At 43.8% G+C, this 26900-nt stretch overlaps 1 protein-coding gene across 1 annotated transcript in view; it reads left to right on the forward strand.

Annotated features, from left to right (window-relative positions):
• LOC140209408 (uncharacterized) overlaps positions 1 to 26900 on the forward strand; it is a 269809-nt gene that overhangs the window by 138261 nt on the left and 104648 nt on the right. Inside the window, 2 exon segments of the mRNA XM_072277654.1 lie at positions 214 to 526; positions 22721 to 23041. Of these exon segments, the coding sequence (XP_072133755.1) occupies positions 214 to 526; positions 22721 to 23041 (634 nt within the window).

Below are 26900 nucleotides of genomic sequence, written 5' to 3' on the forward strand. Positions count from 1 at the left end.
TCAGCGTCATCACTGCTGTCCTGATCTGGAGACCTGCTCTGTTCAGCGACACTGACAGACATGGCAGTTCAGGCAGATGCGGGGATACAGTGACAAAGAGAGACAGCTGAGCTGCTGAGATTCCAAACTGGTGGGTTCTGGTCAAGATACAGAGCTGCTGAAATCTTCAGTGTGTTTGATTTTCAGATGTTCACTGATTCTTTTCCACAGAACCTGTCTGTTCCTTTGCTTCGATTTTCACCACCAAGTGGCTCAAGTTGTGCGGACTCCATGTCACTGTCCTGTGAGTCTGCCCATGGATCCCTTCCCATTCAGTACTCATGGTATGAAAAGACCCCATCCATGGATTCAAAGATCTCTGACATCAATAAACTGGATCTACATTGTCAATCCTTAAAATACAAAAATTATCTGTATTATTGCAAAGCCTCAAATGCTAATGAAGAGAAGTCCAGTGAAGTACTTAATGTATCCATCTCCAACGGTGTCAGCACCTGCAGAAATGTGATTGAAGTCAACAGCACGGGTAAGTGGTGCAGGTTTTGATTCTTTATGATGGTCAATGGAGTACAACTGAATGATTGATGTGTGCTGGATATTGTGTTGTTGGAACTTCACTCAGGAGCATGGAGTGTATGTTGTCACCACCTTTCAGAGAATGAAACTATGCAGAAAATTTGAAGTTAATAACTCATCTCCTTCTACCTTAGACCACGAACTTATCAATCAACCCTGATGAGTTATTAACTTCAAACTTTCTGCATAATCACTCAAAGAGTTGACCTGCATGTGCATGTAACAACAGCTGTATAACTCATCTCCTTCTACCCTAGGCCACGAACTTATCAATCAGCTGTGCTGTGGACACTTTCTGGAGGTCCAAGATCCGTATATTCCACGACCGCTGGACGAAATGTGTAAATGTAGGAGGGGACTACGTTGAAAAATAAATGTGCTAGGTTTTCTAAAAGTGACTCCTGCTACCTTAGGCCACAAACTTATCAATCACCCCTGTATGTAAAATCATACTTTCATATAATTCTCAAAAAAAGGTCAGGTGTATCTTTTACCTCTTGACCACTCACTGCATACCACTGGAGAAAATTCCCTGCTTTCATTATACATGCGGGAGGAGAAGATGGCGACGCGACGCAGCTCACAGCGGCCACTGCGGTGGTGATGTCTGTTATTTGTCAAGTAGGGTGTCGTGTGCAATTCTGTTTTGATGGAGACGAACGTGAGAACACGGAGGAACATCTGGTGAAACTTCTGAAATGCCTGCTTCGCTGCTGCTGCTACTGTGTGGTCCAGAATCTCCAGAGGAGAAGGCCCCAAGTCCTTGGCTTTGCTTGTTGCTCGGCGGCCGGGACGAGGTTGAAATGCTCGGCAGAGGATGGTGCTCGGAGAGGCTGTGTCGGAGGGGCTAGTCGGAGGCTCGAAGTTTTCGGATGGACTCAGAGTCTGCTGCGGTTGGGTGCTTCCAATGGTGCTGCTGCGTGAAATGATGAATCTATCGGGACGTTGAGACTCTTTTTTACCGTGCCCATGGTCTGCTCTTTATCAAATTATGGTATTGCTTTGCACTGTTGTAACTATATGTTATAAATATGTGGTTTTGTCAGTTTTAGTCTTGGTTTGTCCTGTGTTTTCTTGTGATATCATTCTGGAGGAATGTTGTATCTGTCATGGTCCGGTCTGTGAAGTCCGTATTCCGGTTCACGGTCCGGTCCATAGTTCCTTATTCCAGGGTTTCTAGTTTTCCCCAGTTTCTGTTGTAGGCACATGATTCTCGTTTTGGGGCTGAGACATAAATACCTCTGCAAACCAGGGATTCCCTGCTAGACTGTCCTGTTCCCCTCCCTGTCTTTTCCCCCCTTGTCTGACTCTCTGCCTGGATACCTCACCTGACTCTCCATCTAGTTCAATTGCCAGTGCAGAGATGGAACTGTCTGTTGTTCTTCGGTGTTTGTCTCTTCTTGTCCTTGCCTCCATGGAGTAAGTCAGGCCTTTCTGCCGTTGCCCTGTGGGGGGGATCTGTCTTGTCTTGTCCTCGCCTCTGTGGAGTAAGTCAGGCCGTTCTGCCGTTACCCTGCGGGGGGGGACCTGTCTTGTCTTGTCTTGTCTTTGCCTCTGTTGGGTAAGTCCGGCCGTTCTGCCATTACCCGACGGATGGTCCTGTCCCACCTTGGGGTGGAGATGAAGTTGAGCCCCGGCTTGTCTAAATATAAGTCCCAGCTCTGTGTCTATGTACTGTCCTATCTCATGTTGGTGTCGTGTTGAAGATGAGTCCCGGCTTGACGAAGGATAAGTCCCGGCTCCATGTTGGTGTACAGTTCCCAGTCTGTCTCCGAGGTCCAGCCTCCGGGTTATCAGCCTCTGCATTCCAAGCCTCAAGACCCCAAGCCTGTCTCCAAGCCTCCAGCCTCAAGACCCCAATCCTGTCTCCAAGCCTCCAGCCTCAAGACCCCAATCCTGTCTCCAAGCCTCCAGCCTCAAGACCCCAAGCCTGTCTCCAAGTCTCCAGCCTCAAGACCCCAAGCCTGTCTCCAAGCCTCAAGACCCCAAGCTTCCAGTCTCAAGACCCCAAGCCTGTCTCCAAGCCTCAAGACCCCAGTCTCCAGTCCTGCAGTCATGTCCATGCCTGGTTCTGGGGCCTGAGCCCGAGGCAAGACCCAGATTCTGGGTCCTTGTCCAGTCACTGGCTCGGGATCCAAGCCCAAGTCTGTGTTCTTGTCCCTGCTCCTTGACTGTATCCTGTCACCTCCCTACTCTAGTCAAGTCCTGTTCCTTGTACTTCACTGTCTGTGTCTTGCATTTGGGTCCACCATCAACACCCCCCAAGGTGACAGTATCATTTTTATAATGCATGCATTTCTAAATGACAATAAATGAGGACTGAGTGTCCTCATAATCTAATCTAATCTAAATCTAATCAAAGTTACTGTAGATTAAGTCATGGGTCTGTTTTATTGAGATGATCCTGAGATGGGCACCATGGTGGCGTAGAGGTTAGAGTGAAGCAATTACAGTTCGGGCATTTTGGAGTTTGGTGTTCAATTCTGTAAGGAGTCTGTACATCTTCCCTGTGGAATGCGTGGGTTTTCCCCAGGTACTCTGGATTCCTCCCACAGTCCAAATACATACCGGGGAGGTTAATTGGTCACTATAAATTGTCCCATGATTGGGTTGGGGCTAATCAGGTTTATTATCTAATAAAAGTTTTTAACTTTTCATACCTTTCACATTCATCAGTCATATAATAGATCTTGAAATTTATTTTTTTATTTCAGGAAATAACCACATTGGAAGAAAACGTCGTTTATACAGATCTTCCCCACACTTGAAACAATGAGGCAGGGTAAAGTTCTTTTGCATCTCACACGTTCAGTGTCCATGTGACTCAGTTCAGTACTCACAACCATCTCATAGAGTTACAGAGTAATACAGCGTGGATAAAGGCCTTTCGGCCCAGTCTGTCCATGCTGACCACAGGGCCCCCCAGCAGGTACAGGTGCTTTCTGTGGGTTCAGTCTTGAGACTTATTGGAGGTCTGCAATGGTGACTGTAAGTTCAGGAGCATTTGGAGACTGTCAGGGCAAGTGATAACAATCCAAACTCTTTCTGTTGAAAACGTGCTTAGAATGCATAAGGTTCATTGGGAAGGGATCTGGTGTGATCAAACATACTGCTTCATATTGCAGCCTATTATCACAATTAAACCCTGCCAAATCTGACAGCCAGTCTGAGAAATTGGTTTTGTCTCTTGGCATTGTCGATTACTTTATAAAGGTCATGAACCGATTTCTTGCAGAACTCAGGGTCACCAAGTGTGACCGCCACAGTGCTGAGCTTTGTTCAGAGCAGACCTGTCATCAGTCACCCAGGTCTTACTTTTCATTGCCTAAATAGTTGTCTGAAATGAAATGTTTCCTTAGAATATAAATGAGGAATTATGCAGAAGGAAGACAGATTAGAAATCACAGTGAGTCAGCTGATGATATCAGACATCCAAATGATTGAAGTTTGCGAAGTACATGAAACAAAAAACAGTACACGCTGCATGGCATTCTGGCTGAACAGAGGAGCACTTTTAGTAATAGACTAAGACAACTGTGCTGCACAAAGAGCGCTATATGACGTCATTCTTACCCTCGGTATTAGGCTCTATAATGAGTCAACCTATAGCTGGGGAAGTGATGAAGCCCTCCTGTTAGACTGTTCATGGTAACTTTTTTTAAAATTTTACTTCTGTTTTAATATTTATATCTGTGCACTTGTAATGCAACTGTGACACTGGGATTAAGGTATCTATCTATCTAATTTTCAGCAAATGATAGAAATTTGTGGAGAGTGTTAAAATGTTAGCAGGACTGAGTGATAATACTCAAGTGAGGGGATCCTGGTGATTTGTGGGCTGTGTCAGAAAAGATGACATGTTGAGAATCAGATGAAACTACTTCCAGAAGCAAAGGAGATGTAAATGAGAGCCACAGATGAAGCAGTTGGAACAGAGCTTGTTGGCAGTGGACGAACACCTGAGCTCACAGTTGGAGTTAATGTAAAGTTCATGATTGTTGTCAAAGCTGGTTCTTGTACACAGGCACTCAGTAAATTTCTTCAAAGTCTTCCCACTCTGCTGAATCTGTTCAGCCAGTGGGACGTCCCAATTGCTGCAGGAACTTGCCCACTCTGGGAAATTCCTCCTTTCCCGGCCCCTGCCCACAACCAGAACCACACACAAACTGCTTCAGGAACTCAGCAGACCAGGCAGTGTCTACAGTGAGAAATGGCAAGTTGATGATTTGGATTGGGACCTTTCAATGTGAGGTGTCCAAAACCACTAGCAGAACATCTAGTGTCTCAGGAGGCATTGCACACTCTCAGCTGGACAATTTTTATTTTTGATTTGATTTTATTTAGGGATATATACAGCCCAACAAGAATTCACTGCCTATTTAACCTGCTAACCCGTATGTCTTTGGAATGTGGGAGGAAACTGAAGCACCCAGATGAAACCCACACAGTCACGGGGAGAATGTACAAACTCCTTACAGACAGTGGTGGGAATTGAACCTGGGTCACTGGTGCTGTAATATTGTTATGATAGCCGCTACACGGTAAAGTTAACATCAATTAGGATGGAAGGGCACAAACTTTTCAAACCCATTAAGTAATTCCTTGATGCTGACCATTCCTGTTGCTGGCTATGCCACGTGTAGGCTCAATGTTGGCTGCAGGGATCCCCGTGGCAGACGGCATAGTACCGCACCTGACTCTCTGATGGCCGGTGGACAGGGAACAGATCAGGAGAGGGACTTATGATGGCTGAAAACTGTAGGTATGAGCAGGGCCGAGGCCATGGACGAGGCTTCTCCTCGTGAGTGGGGCTTGCTCTCATTGTCCAGCTTTGTCCTCACTGGTGGGCTTTCTGAGCCTTGGATTTCAGATGGAATTTGTCCCACGGGAAGGTCTTGTTCAAATAGGAAGGATTTTAAAGTTCAAAATAAATTTAGTATCAAAATGCATTTCTGTCACAATATATAGCCCTGAGGTTCACTTTCTTGTGGGCATTCTGAAAGGGTCACTAGCGAACTCAAGTGCAGGAATCACAGTAATTTCAACAATCCAAACAAGAGACTTATTCCAGAAATGCACCAGCAAAACGTTAGCAGGAACTCAGGCACACTACAGAGAATCTTGAAGAACTGAAATGACCTGATACAGAGAAGAACTCGGTCTGAGTTTCACCAGGCAAGAATCCACAATGACCAAGCAAAGGGGTATTGGCAAGCACTCTTCAAATACACTCTGGAACCCGTAGGAATTCAGTGCCAATCAGATAACATAGGTTTCCACACGAAGCTATAATCCCCAAAGGCAACAACTCCAATGCAAGATATTGACAATACCGTGCTAATTAAATGATCCCAAATCGAATAAAAGTGATAAATACATAGACAGCTCAAAAATCCCCACGATCCCAAATGAGACACCTGCAACACAAAGTGAGAAACCTAGATTGTCCAGACGAACAATTAGACATAAAAAGCAAACAATCTAAGGAAAACCGCATACCCACAAGGTGACACTGAAAAAATACAACCCACATACTAACTGAAAAAAAATCTCTTCTTCTTTAAAGAAATTTTCTGTGACAGATTCGCAGTAAATACAAATAAACACCAGAGATTCAATGAAAAAACACACTCAAAATAGACAACCAACCAATATGCAAAAGACAACAAACTCTGCAAACACAAAAAAAACAAAATAATAACAATAAACAAATATTAATTATCAAGAGCATGAGATGAAGAGTCCTTGAAAGTGAGTGTATAGGTTGTGGAAGCTGTTCAGTGTTGGGATAAAAACACCGATTGCAATTCCCCCCCACTCAACTGTACTCACTCAGTCCATAAATGAACGTGTTCCCATAAGACCATAAGACAAAGGAGCAGAAGTCGGCCATTCGGCCCAACGAGTCTGCTCTGCCATTTCATCATGAGCTGATCCATTCTCCCAATTAGTTCCACTCCCCCACCTTCTCACTATAACCTTGGATGTCCTGGCTACTGAGATACCTATCAATCTCTGCCTTAAATACACCCAATGACTTGGCCTCCACTGCCACCCGTGGCAACAAATTCCATAAATTCACCACCCTCTGGCTAAAAAAATTTCTTCACACCTCTGTTCTGAATGGGCACCCTTCAATCCTTAAGTCATGCCCTCTTGTACTAGACTCCCCCACCATGGGAAACAACTTTGCCACATCCACCCTGTCCATGCCTTTCAACATTCGAAATGTTTCTATGAGGTCCCCCCCATTCTTCTAAACTCCAAGGGATACAGTCCAAGAGCGGACAAACGTTCCTCATATGTTAACCCTCTCATTCCCGGAAGCATTCTAGTGAATCTTCTCTGTACCTGCTCCAACATCAGCACATCCTTTCTTAAATAAGGAGCCCAAAACTGCCCACAGTACTCCAAGTGATGTCTTACCAGTGCCTTATAGAGCCTTAACATCGCATCCCTGCTCCTATACTCTATTCCTCTAGAAATGAATGCCAACATTGCATTCCCCTTCTTCACCACCGACTCAACCTGGAGGTTAACTTTAAGGGTATCCTACATGAGGACTCCCAAGTCCCGTTGCATCTCAGAACTTTGAATTCTCTCCCCATTTAAATAATAGTCTGCCCATTTATTTCTTCTGCCAAAGTGCATAACTATACACTTTCCAACATTGTATTTCATTTGCCACTTCTTTGCCCATTCTTCCAATCTATCCAAGTCTCTCTGCAGACTCTCTGTTTCCTCAGCACTACCGGCTCCTCCACCTATCTTTGTATCACCAGCAAACTTAGCCACAAAGCCATCTATTCCATAATTCAAATCATTGATGTACAATGAAAAAAGAAGCGGCTCCAACGCGGACTCATGTGGAACACCACTGGCAGCCAACCAGAATAGGATCCCTTAATTCCCACTCTCTGTTTCCTGCCAATCAGCCAACGCCCTATCCATGTATGTAACTTTCCCGTAATTCCATGAGCTCTTATCTTGTTAAGCAGCCTCATGTGTGGCACCTTGTCAAAGGCTTTCTGAAAATCCAAATATACAACAACCACCGCATCTCCCTCGTCTAGCCTACTTGTAATTTCCTCCAAAAATTGCAATAGGTTTGGCAGGCAGGATTTTCCTTTAAGGAATCCATGCTGAGTTCTGCCTATCTTGTCATATGCCTCCAGGTACTCCGTAACCTCATCCTTGACAATCGACTCCAACAACTTCCCAATCACTGATGTCAAGTTAACAGGTCTACAATTTCCTTTTTGCTTCCTTGCCCCCTTCTTAAATAGCGGAATGACATTTGCAGTCTTCCAATCCCCCGGAACCATGCCAGAATCTATTGACTTGAAAGATCATCACTAATGCCTCCACAATCTCGACAGCTACTTCCTTCAGAACACGAGGGTGCATTCCATTTGGTCCAGGAGATTTATCAACCCTTAGACTATTCAGCTTCCTCAGTACTTTCTCTGTCGTAATTGTGACTGTAATTCCCAGTTAAGTTTCGGACTATACCTACATTCTACACAGAGCCCTGGCCTGTGAATGAGCTTGGAGACACCAAAGCACTACTCCCTATTATGGCCCCAGTCAGAAGACCCAGGAAAGCCTGGCTAGGCAGAACATGTCTTGATGTTTGTGCAAGCCACAGGTAAGCTCTCTGGAGTATCGCCGACTGAAGCAAATCCCTCCGAACAGACACATTACCCTTCTCTGAGGATAGTAACCTCATTGCAACTGAGTGGCTTGAGATTACCTGAGATCCCGAGAGCAATGTTATCATCAGCTTGGTTCCTGGTCGGTCATCAATGGCGGTATGGTCAAAGGGGCCTTTCCAGACAAAGAGCCAACAGTGGAGCTGGCAGAAGATGCTGATATTTCACAATGGAGGAAGGCTGCAGCAGATAAGGTTCCACAACACTGGACCCTGACACCAATCTGGCAAAGACTTTGTCTGTGTATCAGCCTCCCTATGTTAAACAAAGTTGTGCAAAGGTGTTTCTCCATAAAGGGAATAAGGAGAACATCATAATCAACTCAAGTGATAGCAGTATTTTTGTCACAGTCACCATTAACTTCTCAGTCAGATTGTTTTACTGACAGTAACTATACTTCACCATTTCAATCAGATAGTTAAAATTTGATTTGATTCATCTGTTTAGTTTAACCAAGAGTGCCTCAGATTCTAAGGCATTCACTTTCAGCGTCTGGCTCACAGTGGTTTCACAACTGAACTTACTGATTTCTTCTTTCTCTTTCAACTTCCATGTCCCATTTGGTTTGGTCTGTTATTTAGTTCTTAGAGCGAAGAGCTGAGCAACAGACAAGTGCTGCCCAGTCAGTCACTGTCAACAGAACAATGTGGATTCTGATTCTTCTCATCTGTTCACTGCCTGGTGAGTGACCGCTGGCACGAGACGTTACAGACACTGGTAAATACAGGAAATACTCAGCAGGTCAGGCTGTACCCGTGGAAATGAAACAGTGGATGTTTCAGACCCAAGACCCTTTAACCTTGTTTCACTTCCCAGAGTTTCAGCCTGACATACGCAGTATTCCCAGTACGTTCTGTTTTTGTCTCAGATTTCCAACATCTGTCATTTACTTGTTCATTCAAATGATCAGTGTTAATTTGGATCTAGTGCATTGTTTCTGTAACAGAGGTGGTAAAATATGTGCAGTTATGCAAAGACAGAAAATACTCCATAAATGTGTTCAACAGTTTGGGGTGTGGATCACAGACAAAATGCTGGAAGAATTGTACGGGTCCAGCAGTATCTATGGAGGCAAAAGTTGAAAACTCTGCATCGGGGCTGGCGGGGGAGGGGGTGGGGAGTTGTGGGTGTGCATGAGGAGTGTAGAGAGCTGTGTACAAGTCCTGGTCTGGCACCAGCATTGAGGATAATCATGGCAGTGTTGAGGATAATGCATAAGCATTAATTTGTAAAAGTTTGCACTGTAAAATTCATTCATAAGATATCATTTTAATGCTGCCTTTTGCTCACTAAAAGCAGCATGAGAATAATACATGAAAAATAAGTTGTCTCCGTTTGATAGTTGTTCCCGTTATTGGAATATCCTGTTCTTCACTTCTGTGTGGGCTGAGGGCTGATCTTGCACTCAGAATCCATTTCCTTCTCAGTCTCTTCCTCCAACTGTGAACATTTGTTTTACTCATCAGCATCCAGTATTTTTTATTTCCTTTTACCCATTTTTTAAAAAGCTTGTTATGGACGTTCTCCCTGCAGAGGCTCAGTGTCAGCATTTATTGTCTTTGTTCATTGTTTTACTGAGTAATTCCAGGTGGGGATGTTTGTAGAGCTCATTTAGGGATTTTGACGGATATCTTCCTTGAATATTCATTGCCCCACTTAAAGAATGCCATCAACATAGTAACATTTGGGGGATATGATTGCTTGTGAGATTCGAAGATGTTCAGTACTCTTTGACAATATACTGGCAACTTTTTATTCAATATTTTCATTTAATTTGATTTATTACACTTCCAATTTTTTTTCTCTGGAAGTTTTTGATTTGATCAGACAGTTTTTCTTTTTTTTGGTCGTATCCTCAGAATGGACTGCCCAGTCCCTGTTTTTTTTCATTTTTTTTTTGTATAGTGTAGTGGGGTTTTTTTTCTTCATTTAAAATCCAAATTTTTTCTTTCCTCTTTATGAATTGATAAGAGGAGAATTTCTGTTTTTTTTATTGTATACTATATATTAGCTTAACATGTATGATGTTGATAATGTCTATTTCAATCTCGGTTTGTATTGTTATTGATATATATATATATTTGAGATAATTCTCCTCTTGTTTGTATTTATGTTCCTTTTAAATCAATAAAAAGATTAATAAAGAAAAGAAGACAATGTAGATTCAAATGCAGGGTATGAGGTGTCGATACCAGGCTGAAATTGACTAGGTGATTGACAGGAAGAAGGAAAGATTTTCACCCCAGGGGCATTTGGATGGTTAGTGGGTCAGAAAAAGACTGTAAGGAGATCAAATAGAACATAGAACAGTACTTCAGCCTATGATATTGTGCTGAACCAATTAGATTAGTAATCAAATGGCCAACTAAACATCCCTTCTGCCTGCACAATATCAATATCCTTTGATTTTCTCCACATTCATGCCCCGATCTAAATGTCTTTTAAAAGTTCAGACACCGCAACCCACTGATATCATCTGTTGACAGGCCCCCAACACCCGCTTAGTGACACCGTGTCCTTAAGGCTCAGTCCTCGTCCTGACACCCAACTCCCAGTAGGTGAATCCGTGGCTTTGAGACCCAGTCCTCGCATATACAAAACACAACCAGACAAATATAAATGTATATCGTCCAGACCCCTCAGTCCATTTTAAATCTTCCATCACCACAACTGAGCTACACCACCCCCAGTAGCTCAGTGTCTTGATCGCCTCAACTCCGATGGCCGAAAAGCAAGAGACATGCAGCTTGAGGCCCAAACCCAATCAGTGCCACTAAAAGATCTGCAGTCAGCTGCACCAGAGCTTGTCTTCTGCAGAGCGAAATCTTGGGAGAGCAGAGGGCAGCTCTGACTCCATTCCGGACACTGTACCACACCACCCCCGGCGAATTGCACCAGCTTTGTTCCCTCGTTCCCAGTGGCTGCAAACAGGGGACACCACAGTTTCAAGCCTAGTCCTAGTTATGACCAAAGAACTGCCTCCGCCCAATCCGCTGCTGCTCATATCCAATAAGTCAGCGAATTGAACTTATGGCGTAGCAAATGTACAATGTCCAAAGGGGTCTTGCTATCACAAGAAAAGTGACCGTGACGGCTACTCACTATTTGACTGTAAGCCTCCATTGACTCAGGCAGCGGCACCTTGCGTAGTTCCTTCATTATCTCTGCCAGTGAGCAACTCGTTGATGCTGTAGACCTGCAGTCCTTTGAGTTTTTAACATATAGCAGAATCTTGCGATCATAGATGTACATTTAAGTACAACAGTAGCACCTTTTGTTGACCCCATAGAGGCCGCTGCGATCAGCCGCACCACCATCGTGCCAGAAGTTGGTAATCTTCTACGTTCTGAAGAATACAGTGCTAACCTATTCAGCCTTTCCCTGTAACACAGGTCCTTCAGACCCGGCAACATCCTTGTAAATTTTCTCTGCAATCTTTCAAACTTGTTTACATCTTTCCTGCAGATAGCCGACCAAAGCTGCACACAATACTCTAAATTAGGCCTCAACTTCAACATCTTCTGTACTCATTGTTTTATGAAGGCCAATGTGCTAAAAGCTTTCTTTACAACCTTCAACTGTGACACAACTTTCAACAAATTATGTACCTGTATTCCCAGATCCCTTTGTTCTACCACACTCTCATTGCCCTACCATTCACTGTGTAAAACCTACCCTGGTTGGTCCTACCGACATGCAAAGCGTTGCACTTAGAACATAGAACATAGAACATAGAATAGTACAGCACAGTACAATCCCTTCGGTCCACAATGTTGTGCCAACCCTCAAACCCTGCCTCCCATATAAGCCCCCACCTTAGATTCCTCCATATACCTGTCTAGTAGTCTCTTAAACTTCACTAAAGTATCTGCCTCCACCACTGACTCAGGCAGTGCATTCCACGCACCAACCACTCTCTGAATAAAAAACCTTCCTCTAATATCCCCCTTGAACTTCCCACCCCTTACCTTAAAGCCATGTCCTCTTGTATTGAGCAGTGGTGCCCTGGGGAAGAGGCGCTGGCTATCCACTCTATCTATTCCTCTTATTATCTTGTACACCTCTATCATGTCTCCTCTCATCCTCCTTCTCTCCAAAGAGTAAAGCCCTAGCTCCCTTAATCTCTGATCATAATGCATACTTTCTAAACCAGGCAGCATCCTGGTAAATCTCCTCTGTACCCTTTCCAATGCTTCCACATCCTTCCTATAGTGAGGTGACCAGAACTGGAGACAATACTCCAAGTGTGGCCTAACCAGAGTTTTATAGAGCTGCATCATTACATCGCGACTCTTAAACTCTATCCCTCGACTTATGAAAGCTAACACCCCATAAGCTTTCTTAACTACCCTATCCACCTGTGAGGCAACTTTCAGGGATCTGTGGACATGTACCCCGAGATCCCTCTGCTCCTCCACACTACCAAGTATCCTGCCATTTACTTTGTACTCTGCCTTGAAGTTTGTCCTTCCAAAGTGTACCACCTCACACTTCTCCGGGTTGAAATCCATCTGCCACTTCTCAGCCCACTTCTGCATCCTATCAATGTCTCTCTGCAATCTTTGACAATCCTCTACACTACCTACAACACCACCAACCTTTGTGTCGTCTGCAAACATGCCAACCCACCCTTCTACCCCCACATCCAGGTCATTAATAAAAATCACGAAAAGTAGAGGTCCCAGAACAGATCCTTGTGGGACGCCACTAGTCACAATCCTCCAATCTGAATGTACTCCCTCCACCACCACCCTCTGCCTTCTGCAGGCAAGCCAATTCTGAATCCACCTGGACGAACTTCCCTGGATCCCATGCCTTTTAACTTTCTGAATAAGCCTACCGTGTGGAACCTTGTCAAATGCCTTACTAAAATCCATATAGATCACATCCACTGCACTACCCTCATCTATATGCTTGGTCACCTCCTCAAAGAACTCTATCAGGCTTGTTAGACACGATCTGCCCTTCACAAAGCCATGCTGACTGTCCCTGATCAGACCATGATTCTCTAAATGCCTATAGATCCTATCTCTAAGAATCTTTTCCAACAGCTTTCCCACCACAGACGTAAGGCTCACTGGTCTATAATTACCCGGACTATCCCTACTACCTTTTTTGAACAAGGGAACAACATTCGCCTCCCTCCAATCCTCCGGTACTATTCCCGTGGACAACGAGGACATAAAGATCCTAGCCAGAGGCCCAGCAATCTCTTCTCTCGCCTCGTGGAGCAGCCTGGGGAATATTCTGTCAGGCCCCGGGGACTTATCTGTCCTAATGTATTTTAACAACTCCAACACCTCCTCTCCCTTAATATCAGCATGCTCCAGAACATCAACCTCACTCATATTGTCCTCACCATCATCAAGTTCCCTCTCATTGGTGAATATCGAAGAGAAGTATTCATTGAGGACCTCGCTCACTTCCACAGCCTCCAGGCACATCTTCCCACCTTTATCTCTAATCGGTCCTACCTTCACTCCTGTCATCCTTTTTTTCTTCACATAATTGAAGAATGCCTTGGGGTTTTCCTTTACCCTACTAGCCAAGGCCTTCTCCTGCCCCCTTCTTGCTCTTCTCAGCCCCTTCTTAAGCTCCTTTCTTGCTTCCCTATATTCCTCAATAGACCCATCTGATCCTTGCTTCCTAAACCTCATGTACTCTGCCTTCTTCCTCCTGACTAGATTTTCCACCTCACTTGTCACCCATGGTTCCTTCACCCTACCATTCTTTATCTTCCTCACCGGGACAAATTTATCCCTTACATCCCGCAAAAGATCTCTAAACATCGACCACATGTCCATAGCACATTTCCCTGCAAAAACATCATCCCAATTCACACCCGCAAGTTCTAGCCTTACAGCCTCATAATTTGCCTTTCCCCAATTAAAAATTTTCTTGTCCTCTTTGTCTGTATTAAATTCCATCTGCCATTTTTCAGCCCATTTTTCCTGCTTATGCGATCCCTCTGCAAGCCCTGCTAGCCTTCCTCACTACCCGCTACACCGCCAGTCTTGGTGTTATCCGCAAATTTGCTGATCCAGTTAACCATGTTATCATCCAGATCATTGATACAGATGACAAACAACAAAGAACCCAGCTTCCATCCCTGAAGGACACCACTAGTCACAGGCCTCCAGTCAGAGAGGCAACCATATACAGGTTTCCCCCGCCATCCAAAGGTAGAGAGTTCCTATGAAATGGTTCGTAAGCCAGAAGGTCGTAAAGCGAAGAAGCAATTACCATTTATTTATATGGGAAAAATTTGTGAGCCTTCACAGACCCAAAAATAACCTACCAAATCATGCCAAATAACACATAAAACCTAAAATAATAGTAACATATAGTAAAAGCAGGAATGATATGATGAATACACAGCCTATATAAAGTAGAAATACTTTTCCACAATCATTGCCGCACCGTTCTCCGCAACGAAAATCTCATGCAAGCGCTCTCCACAGAAACACGGCACAAGCGCTCTCCAGTAACCTTTAAGCTATGAAGCTGCCAAATCATACCAAATAACACGTAAAAATACGCAGCCTATATAAAGTAGAAATAATGTATGTATAGCGTAGTATCACTTACAGGAATCGGGACGACAGCGAGCACACTGATGATGGTGTGTTAGGCTGAGTCGTCGGTGCTTGGGGTGGTGCAGTGGCCCCCACCCTCCGGGCAGCGAACCGATACTGATCCGTGAAGCATGCAGGGGTACCGCGGTAGCCGGGACGCACCCAGCACATCTTTAAGAAAAAAGCCGAAACAAACAAGCTAATTAATTAGGTGCCTCCCGGCACGTAAATGTCGGCCCAGATCAGAGGCGATGCAATCGGCAATTGCCTTTGATCTGGGCCGACATTTACATGCCAGGCGGCACCTAATTAATTAGCTTGTTTATTTCGGCTTTTTTTACTTAAAGATGTGCTGGGTGTGTCCCGGCTACCGCTGCATTCTCCGCGAATTGGTATCTGTCCGCGGCCAGGGGGTTGAGGTGGTGGGACACGGGGGTGTCATCTCATCGTCAATCAGGGCAGGCAAGTCATCTTCTTCTATGTCTGCCTGCCTCGATGTCGAAGGTCGAGGTTCGTCGTCTGCTGAAGGCTTGCTTGACTGCTAGCCTCACGCATTTTTCTATCATACAGTTCTTTGTAAGCACTCAAACCATCTTGCAAATATGCCCTAAACCGATGTACCCTTTCAAAATTAAAGTCGTACTTTATCATTGCAGCGAAAATCTCACGCAGTTGCTTCACGTTCAAGTCCTGGACGACTTCACTTTTGGTCCGTTCGCTACTGCATTCGGTTTTGATTGTTATCCTTTCCTCTTTCAATTGCATCAGCTCTTCATCTATCAGTTCTTGGTCATGGTATGCCAAAACCTCTTCAACATCATCTTCGTCAACTTCCACATGCCAAACTCACTTTGTCCTTACTTCGTTCACCATGATCAAAACACTTAATTATGTCTAGTTTTATGCTAAGTGTAAAACCCTTACGAGCTCTTTTAGGCTTTTCCGATAACATAAAAGTCATCTTGCTAATGGCTGCTCACAGGCACGTGTTTAAGCAAAGCCGGTGAGAATGCCGTTCTGAATCTGGGGAAGAGCGGCTGCTCGGAGTGCACACTGCTTTTTTTCGCGCGCTGCTTTTTTCCACACGCTGCCTTTATTCATAACAGTGAAAACACCTTCTGTTAGCGAAAACAGGGAACTAATATAGGTCTTTCGTAACAGTGAGGTTTCGTAAAGCGAATGTTCGAAAAGCAGGGGACACCTGTGCTACCACTCTCTGACTTCCCCCAGCTGATGTCTGATCCAATTTACTACCTCATCCTGAATGCCGAGCCACTGTACCTTCTTGACAAGCCTCCCATGTGGAACTTTGTCAAATACTTATCTCAATGCATGTTTACATCCTCTACTGCCTTGCCTTCATCCACTATCCTTGTAACTTCCTTAAAAAACTCTGTAATATTGGTTAGATATGACCAACCATGCACAAAGTCATGCTGCCTATCCTTAATCAGTCCATGTCTATCCAAATACTTATATATCCGGTCCCTTGGAATACCGTCCAGTAACTTTCCCACAACTGATGTTAGATTCACCAGCCCATAATTTCCTGGTTTTTGTTTAGAGTTTTTGTTAAGCAGCGGAACACATTGGTTTTCCTCCAATCCTCTGATACCTCTCCTGTCGCTAAGGATGTTTTAAATATCTCTCGTAGGATCCCAGCAATTTCTACAGTACCCTCCCATAGGATCCAAGGGAACATCTCGTCAACCCTGGGAGTTTATCCATCCTGAATTGCCTCAGGGTAGCAAGCACCTCTTCTGCAATCTGTACAGGGTCCATGAAGTTGATGACACTTTGCCTCACTTCCACAGACACTGTGTCCATCTCCCAACTAAGCAGAGATAAAGAGTGCATTTAAGATCTCCCCCATCTCTTTTAGCTCCACACATTTGAAACCCCACTGCTTTCCTTAGCTGTGTAAGTCTAGGGAATGCACACTCTGGTCCCGCCAGTCCCGTGAGATTGAGAAGGCTCTCGCACCCCAAACTCTTGTTAGTATGGATGTTGTGTAATTTGCTACCCTGTTACAACTCAGTGCCAAAAAATAATACTTAGCGCACTGCATACAATTAAAGGAATTATATTTATGAATCTTAACTAAAGGGTTAATAAAGAAAAGAAAGTAAAAAACAAAAAGAGCCATTATAATTAAACAGTCAAATGTGCACAAGTTGGAGCACTACTCTTCCAGAAGTCACACATATTCTCTGATCCTCAGTAGACCTCGTTGCCTTGCTCTATCGAATCACGTCTCCCACTGGGTTGAATCCTACGGCCAGTTCTTTCCAGCATCTTCTTTCTTCATTTCCCGCCAAACAAAAGAAACCTAAGACCAACCTTAGTGTCCATCAAAAAACTTCCCAGTTCAAGCATTCTAATTGGATGACACACATTCCCCAGCATCTCTTATGATTTTAACCATAACCCTAACAGTCTGAAAGCAGAATGGACTGCTCTTACAGAACTGCTAAAATGAAATACCTACAGCATAGCAGTAAAAATGTTAACCAGGGTGTTAAACATGAATGACAGTTCTGGTCGTCCAGAAGATCAACTTTGTCCCTTGAAATCCATTTGCTCTTAATATATCTCAGAATCAGGTTTATTTTCACCAGCATATGTCGTGAAATTCGTTAACTTAGCAGCAGCAGATCAATGCAGTAAATAATGTAGAAAAAGAAGAAAAAATAGTAAGACCTTAAGACCATAAGACAAAGGAGCAGAAGTCAGCCATTCGGCCCATCGAGTCTGCTCTGCCATTTTATCATAAGCTGATCCATTCTCCCATTTAGTCCCACCTGCCCGCCTTCTCACCATAACCTTTGATGCCCTGGCTACTCAGATACCTATCAATCTCTGCCTTAAATACATCCAATGACTTGGCCTCCACTGCTGCCCGTGGCGACAAATTCCACAGATTCACCACCCTCTGGCTAAAAAAATTTCTTCGCACCTCTGTTCTGAATGGGCACCCTTCAATCCTTAAGTCATGCCCTCTCGTACTAGACTCCCCCACCATGGGAAACAACTTTGCCACATCCACCCTGTCCATGCCTTTCAACATTCGAAATGTTTCTATGAGGTCCCCCCCTCATTCTTCTAAACTCCAAGGAGTACAGTCCAAGAGTGGTCCAACGTTCCTCATATGTTAACCCTCTCATTCCCAGAATCATTCTACTGAATCTTCTCTGAACCCTCTCCAATGTCAGCACATCCTTTCTTAAATAAGGAACCCAAAGTTGCACACAGTATCCCAAGTGAGGTGTTACCAGTGCCTTATAGACCCTCAAAATCACATCCTTGCTCCTATACTGTATTCCTCTAGAAATAAATGCCAACATTGCATTCGCCTTCTTCACCACTGACTCAACCTGGAGGTTAACCTTAAGGATATCCTGCACGAGGACTCCTCAGAACTTTGAATTCTCTCCCCATTTAAATAATTGTCTGCCCATTTATTTCTTCTGCAAAAGTGCATAACCATATACTTTCCAACATTGTATTTCATTTGTCACTTCTTTGTCCATTCTCCCAATCTATCCAAGGCTCTCTGCAGACTCTCTGTCTCCTCAGCACTTCTAGCTCCTCCATCTATCTTTATATCAGCAACAAACTTAGCCACAAACCCACCTATTCCATAATCCAAATCTTTGATGTACAACGTAAAAAGAAGCGGCCCCAACATGGACCCCTGTGGAACACCACTCGTAACCGGCAGCCAACCAGAATAGGATCCCTTTATTCCCACTCTCTGTTTCCTGCCAATCAGCCAATGCTCTATCCACATATGTAACTTTCCCGTAATTCCATGGGCTCTTATCTTGTTTGGCAGTCTCATGTGTGGCACCTTGTCAAAGGCCTTCTGAAAATCCAAATACACAACATCCACTGCATCTCCCTTGTCTAGCCTACTTGTAATTTCCTCAAAAAATTGCAGTAGGTTTGTCAGGCAGGATTTTCCTTTAAGGAAACCATGCTGAGTTCTGCCTATCTTGTCATATGCCTCCAAGTACCCCATAACTTCATCCTTAACAATCGACTCCAACAACTTTCCAACCATCGATGTCAAGCTAACAGGTCTATAATTTCCTTTTTGCTTCCTTGTCCCCTTTCTAAATAGTGGGGTGACATTTGCAATCTTCCAGTCCTCCGGAACCATGCCAGAATCTATTGACTTTGGAAGATCATTGCTAATGCCTCTGCAATCTCCACAGCTACTTCCTTCAGAACATGAGGGCGTATTCCATCTGGTCTGAGAGATTTATCAACCTTTAGCCTATTTAGCTTCCTGAATACTTTCTTTGTTGTAATTGTGACTGCGCACACTTCTCTTCCCTGCTACCCTTGAGTGTCCGGTATACTGCTGATGTCTTCCTCAGTGAAGACTGATGCAAAATACTCATTCAGTTCTTCCGCCATCTCCTTATCTCCCATTAGAATTTCTCCAGCATCATTTTCTATCAGTCCTATATCTGCTCTCACCTGTCTTTTACTCTTTATATACTTGAAAAAGCTTTTAGTATCCTCTTTGATATTATTTGCTAGCTTCCTTTCATAGTTTATCTTTTCCCTCTTAATGACCTTCTTAGTTTCCTTTTGTAAGCTTTTAAAAACTTCTCAATCCTTTGTCTTCCCACTAATTTTTGCTTCCTTGCATGCTGTCTCCTTTGCTTTAACTTTGGCTTTGACTTCTCTTGTCAGCCACAGTTGCATCCTTTTCCCATTTGAAAATTTCTTTTTTGGAATATATCTGTCTTGCACCTCCTCACTTCTCGCATAAACTCCAGCCACTGCTGCTGTGTCGTCCGTCCCGCTAGTGTCCCTTTCCAGTCAACTTTGGCCAGTTCCTCTCTCATGCCACTGTAATTTCCTTTACTCCACTGAAATACCGACACATCAGATTTCGGCTTCTCTTTCTCAAATTTCACAGTGAACTCAATCATGTTATGATCACTGCCTCCTAAGGGTTCCTTCACCTCAATCTCCCTAATCACCTCTGGTTCATTACATAATACCCAATCCAGCACAGCCGATCCCCTAGTGGGCTCAACAACAAACAACAGGAATTCTGCAGATGCTGGAAATTCAAGCAACACACATCAAAATTGTTGGTAAATGCAGCAGGCCAGGCAGCATCTCTAGGAGGAGGTACAGTCGACGTTTCAGGCCGAGACCCTTCGTCAGGACTAACTGAAGGAAGAGTTAGTAAGGGATTTGAAAGTGGGAGGGGGAGGGGGAGATCCAAAATGATAGGAGAAGACGGGAGGGGGAGGGATGGAGCCAAGAGCTGGACAAGTGATTGGCAAAGGGGATATGAGAGGATCATGGGACAGGAGGTCCAGGGAGAAAGACGGGGAGGGGGGGGGGGCGGAACCAAAGGATGGGCAAGGGGTATAGTCAGAGGGACAGAGGGAGAAAAAGGAGAGTGAGAGAAAGAATGTGTGTATAAAAATAAATAACAGATGGGGTACGAGGGGGTGGTGGGGCATTAGCGGAAGTTACGAGGGGGAGGTGGGGCATTAGCGGAAGTTTCAAGGGCTCAACAACAAGCTGTTCTAAAAAGCCATCTCGTAGACATTCTACAAATTCTCTCTCTTGAGATCCAGTGCCGACCTGATTTTCCCAATCCATTCGAATGTTAAAATCCCCCACAATTATCATAACACTGCCCTTCTGACAAGCCTTTACTATTTCCTGTTGTAATTTGTAGTCCACATCCCTGCAGCTGTTTGGAGGCCTGTACAGAACTGCCATCAGGATTCTTTTACCCCTGCAATTTCTTAGCTCAACCCGTAAAGATTCTGCACCTTCCAATCCTATGTCACCTCTTTCTAATGATTTAATATCATTTCTTACCAATAAAGCCACGCCACCCCACTTATCATTCCGATACACCGTATATCCTTGGATGTTCAGCTCCCAGATGCATGCATCTTTTAGCCACAGTATCATACTTGCCAATCTGTAGCCGTATGACAAGATCATCCGCCTTATTCCTTATGCTGCGTGCATTTAAGTACACATCTCAAGTCTAGTATTTGGTACTTTTTGCATTGATTGCACTGCAATTCATCCCAATGGCTGCAAATTTGCCCCATCACCTGCCTGTCCTTCCTGACATCTTTATTACTCACTATCTTAGATTTATTTCTGTTTTGCCCCTCCTCCGCTCTATCATTCCAGTTCCCATCCCCGTGCCAAATTAGTTTAAACCCCCCCTAACAGCTCTATTAAACCTTCCCACCGGTATATTATTCCCCCTTGGGTTCAGGTGTAACCCGTCCTTTTTGAACAGGTCGTACTTCCCCCAGAAGAGATCCCAATGATCCAAGAATCTGAAGCCCTGCCCCCTGCACCAGTCTCTCAGCCACACATTCATCTGCCTGATCCTACTATTCTTGCCCTCACTAGCATGTGGCACAGTAGCAATCCTGAGATTACTATCCTGGAAGTTCTACTTCTCAGCTTCCTTACTAACTCCCAGAAATTTCTCTTCAGGACCTTCTCTCTTTTCCTATCTATGTCATTGGTACCAACATGTACCAAGACAGCTGGCTGCTCTTTCTCTCCCTTCGGAATATTCTGGACCCGATCCAAGACATCTCATACCCTGTCACCTGGGAGGCAACACACCATGTGGGTATCTATATCAGGCTCACAGAATCTTCTGTCTGTTCCCCTGACTATGAAATTCCCTATGACTACCGCATTCCTCTTCTCCCTCCTTCCCTCCTGCACAACGGCGCCAGGCTCAGTGCCAGAGACCCGGTCACCATGGGCGTCCCCTGTCAGGTCATCCCTCTCCACAGCATCCAGAATGATATATTTGTTGCTGAGTGGGGCAGCCACAGGGGTGCTCACCACTATCTGGGCATTTTCCTTCCCTCTTCTGACAGTCACCCAGTTTTCTGACTCCTGTAGCATAGGGATAACTACCTCCCTGTAGCTCCTGTCTATTACCTCTTCACTTTCCCTAATAAGCAGTAGGTCATCAAGCTGCAGCTCCAGATCCCTAACAAGGTCTCTGAGGAGCTGCATCTCAGTGCACCTGGCACAGATGTGGACATCAGGGAGGCTGGAGGTCTCCCAGGAACCCACATCTGATACCCTGAACAAAGCACTAACCCTGCAGACATGCTACCTAATTCTACAGGAATGAAACAAGGAAAAATAAGTCTACTCACCCACTTACCTCGCCAAACACATGAACTTTTTAAACTGTTAGCTCATACTGTTAGCTGTGTGAGTCCTGTTATTCCTCTGTCTGTCCGGCCTGATTCACCAAGGGGAAAAAAAGAGTTGGTCCTTGTTCTGGCCTAAGCCCGTTGAGCCAAAGCCCTACACTCTGCTGCCATTCACTCCACTGCCCGCTCTGACCATTGCCCGCTGTATAGGGTGGTCTTCTTTTTAAACTCTCTGTGCTGTCCTGTCTACATCACATGCCTGCGTAGTCTCGTCCTTCTTGTACGCAAAGTTTTTTTAAAAACTGCCTTCCTTCAGAATTTAGCTCTCACGCTGCCCTTCTTGTCCCGATCCAAAAAAACACCTGTTGGAAGTTGCTTTCTTTTTTCAGATCTCAGCACTAATAAATAAATAAGTGAAACAATTACAGTATACAGTATATATGTGTATGTGTGTATATATTACTGTATTACTTCATCACTTATTTTTATTTCTGTTTCTTCACTCATATTTAATCTAACTATTCAATATATATAATTACTGCAATTCACAGTTTTATGGTTCCATATTATCCTGTATTGCATTGTACTACTGCCACAAGTTAACAAATTTCAAAATATATGCTGATGATATTTAACCTAATTCTGATTTATGGAAGCATATTCTCCTCAGTTTCAGGTGCATTGCAGGCAAATAAATATGTAAACGGAGTTGTGGGAAGAGCGATCACTATCGATTGTCACTATGAAGCAAAGTACCGCTCAAACACAAAGTATTGGTGCGATGGATGGATTCACCAATGTTCAGTTGTAGTGGAAACAAATGGGCAACACAGACAGAATGGACGAGTGTCAATCACAGATAACCCAGAACGGGGAATATTTACTGTTACTATGGAGGATCTTCATTCTGGAGATACAGGATGGTACAGCTGTGGAATTATAACACAAGGTTCTGATCCAAGATTTAATGTACATCTAGAAGTATCTGATGGTAAGTTTCTCAGTGATTGATTTTATGTCTCCACTGAAATATCTAATCCAAGTTTTCTTTGGGAACAGTCAGGGTAGCATTGATATCCAAAAGCTCCGTAGCAGTTACAGGTTTCTACGAGGAATGGGCTGGAGTTGGAAACCACATGCATGTTGATCTCACCCAATCCAATATTCCACATATATCTAAAAGTAACTGGCGGTATATTTATCAGGGATTGTCTTGCTGTCCCCATTTAAATATCTGATCTGTGTCTTCACTGCGAAGGGTCAGGACAGCTCTCATATTCTGAGGGTCCACTGCAGTGTTGAGTCCTGAGGGGAGTGGGCAGGTGTCAGGGAAACCCCACTCATTGTCCTCACCCACTGAATGGACACACCGATTTCCAGTGGGAGGCTGATCACAATTTTCCTGCCTCTGAACTGTATGAAATGCCAATCTGTCAGAGGTTTGCATTCAGACTAAAACTAACGATCCGACCGTAACAGATCAGAAAGAAATTTGTTGCTCATTAGATAATTACCTGAAAACTATAAAAATGGAATCATTTCCCAGAATGCAACAGATTGCATTTAATTCTTCTAAAGTAGGCCAGTCCAATCAATGGCCTATCTCAGGGATCAATCAGTCCCTCCTAGCTCCCACCACCTGTATCCCCATAAGTGTGCTCTGAGCCCCCACCCCCAGAACCCACTGACCATCCACTCCGAAACATCCAGCCTCTTCATCCACTCATTACCAGTGGGAATCAGATTAAGTGAAATATGATGAGATCTTGTCCCATCAGAATCCTTTTGTTTTCCTTTATCCATCTTGCCCTTTTACTCCTTGTCATTCCCCTCCACTGCCCTTGTGCCCACATCCTCTTCTTTTATTCCATGGTCTACTGTCCTCTCCACTCAAATTCCTCTATCTTTAACCCTTTGCCTCTTCCGCCTATCACCTCCCAATTTATCATACTATTCTTTTGCCCCACCCCACCTTCCTACTTTCCTCCTCTCACCTAGATTCACCTATCACCTGTCAGCTTATGCTCCTCCTCCTCTCCCCTCATTCTTTCCAGTCCTGGTGAAGCATCTCAGTCAGAAACATCACACGTGCATTTTCCTCCAGAGATGTTACCTGACCTGCTGAGTTCCTCCAGCTCCTTTGTGTGGACATCCACCTTCCTGAGACTTCTGGACTTCACCCACTGCCTCCATGCAAACAGCAGCACCAAAGTACTCCCTTGCTGTAGCAGATCACAGAAACCAAACACTTTCTCCCAAAACCCTCCAAACATGTGACAGATATCTGACCATCAGAGCAAATACTGGCAATCTCACTGGCAGAAAGAGGTATAGCAACTAAACAAATAGTTAATCACTTTTGTCATTTTTCATTGGCTAAGTATTAGCACATCACTCACATGATGTAATTGCTTTAATTATCAAATAATTCATCATTATCTAAGGAATTTTCTTTATCACATCCATAAAAGTGGTGGATTTTTCAGAAGCACTATACAGTATTTCATTTCTTTTTATTCCTTTGCATCACACCCTTTAGCATTAATTTCCCTCTAGCATCATTTCTCAGCTCTTTATTTGGATTGATTAATATTTGTATGTTTTTTGTACTCTAAAATAAGCAGAAATCTTTGAACTAAGACTGCTCACACTGAAGTGGATCACTTCACATTTGTCTACAGAATGATGCATCTGCCATTCATTTGCTAATTCTCTGAATCAGTCCAAATCATGCTTAAGAAACTCCTCACAGTACACATTGTCACCCGGCTTTGTGCCCTCTGCAAACTTGATATATTGCATTTAATTCCCCTGGACTATGCTGTTAATGTACAATGAGATGAGTTGGGTTTCCAGCACTGAATACAACAGTTTTCCTCTATAAACTCGCTGCCAGTCAAAAGCAGAGCTCTTCATTCCTGCTGTTTGAATTCTGTCTGTCAACTGGTTCTCTATCCATATTAGTCCTCTACTCCACCTGCTTTAATCTGACATGCTAATCCATCGTGTCGGACCTTATCAAAAGCTTTCTGGAAATCCAAACACACAACATCGACGGACTTGCCGTCATTATTCTGCAGGCTATCTTCTCATCTACTTGCACAGGGAAGCTGTTGAAACTGGATTTTCTCTCCTTATCTCTACAGAATCTGGATACATTTCTAAAACTTCTGTAACAGAATCAGTGAGGACTTCACATTCTGAAACTTCTGTAACAGATTCAACAAGGACTTCACATTCTGAAACTTCAGAAATAAGAGTCAATGATACTCGAAGAAAAAACATACAATCCATTTCTGCCAAAAGGTACAATGTTCTCATTTGTCAACGTTTTGATTGACACTACTGCCATGCAAGATATGTGATGTTATTGGTGGTGATTGCTTGCGGAGGGTGGGGAATGGGAGGGGCAGGAGGAGGGCGGTACACTCACCTTTCTTTGCTGGCATTGTACCTGTGAGAGTATTGACTTCAAACATACTGAAATAATGGGAGAGACCTATGCACTGCTCTTTCTCACACATTTCAATCCTGAGGCTCCAAGGTAAATATTTGTGTTGATTTAAACATGAAAGTTGAAAGCGTTATTTTAGAATCTCACTTATCAAAATGGAAACAGTGCTGGATTTGCATCCGGCTGATTTGCTCATTGAGAAATAAGAGCGGATTCCTCCCTTTGTCACTCCTCAGAGGATGTACGGCTTGATGTCGGTTGTATTTGTCAAATCTCAGCAATGCTGCTTTGCCTTGCCATGACCGACTCTGATGTGACCCTGATGGCAAATTTCATGGTCGGTTAAGATAACACTGCTGGTCACTGCATCTGCTGGAAAGTTGTTCCTGGGGAGTGGGCATAGGTGAGGTCAGTATTACTGCCCTGGACTACACAGCATTAATATAGGGTTACCTTGAAGATATGTTAAAGTAAAAAGACAATTTGGCTCAGGCAGTCCAATAGTAGATGTCACCCTAGAATCTTTTGTTTGCCTCCCTATCTTGTCTTGGTATGCCTAAAGGGCTTTTTCCCCAGACATAAACAGAATGTTGCCATGCAGGTTGATAGGGTGGTTAACAAAGAACATTGTGTGTTGGCTTTTATTAGTTGTGGGACTGAATTTAAGAGGCTTGAGGTAATTTGCAACTCTATAAAACTCTGATTCATCCACACTTGGAGTATTGTGTTCAGTTCTAGTCACCTCAGTACAGGAAAGATGGAAAAGCTTTAGAAGAGATTTACCAGGCTGCTGCCTGGTATAGACAACATATTTTATGAGAATGCGATGAGTGAGCTAGGGATTTTCTCAGTGGACAAAAAGAGGTTAAGAGGTGACTTGATAGAGATGATAGGAGGTATTAGTAGATTCAACAATCAGCATCTTTTTTCCTCGGGTTTTTTTCCGCTAGCAATTTTCCCACTTTCAAGGATTCATCATCTCACGTTCTTGATAGTTATTGCTTATATATTTATTATTATTTCTTCCTTTATGTGTTTGCACAGTTTGCTGTGTTCTGCACCCTGATAGAACACCCAAGTTTGGTGGTCTTTTATTGATTATGTTTTGGTTATTATTCTATAGATTTATTGATTATGCCCACAAGAAAAATGAATCTCAATGTTGTATATCGTGAGGTATATATTTACATTGAACTTTGAACTTTAATATAAGGGGACATAAGGGGAAAGTATAGGTGGGTTATCAGATGTATGTCTTTTACACAGAGAGTGGCAAGTGCTGGAACTTGCTGCTGGGGTACTAGTAGAGACAAGTACATTTGGGAGATTTAAGATAGGCACATGAAGAAGGAAATATGAAGGGCTAGGTGGGAGGGAAGTGTTAGATTGATATTGA

This window comes from Mobula birostris, chromosome 14 (assembly GCF_030028105.1).
Source record: "Mobula birostris isolate sMobBir1 chromosome 14, sMobBir1.hap1, whole genome shotgun sequence".
Lineage (NCBI taxonomy): Eukaryota > Metazoa > Chordata > Chondrichthyes > Myliobatiformes > Myliobatidae > Mobula > Mobula birostris.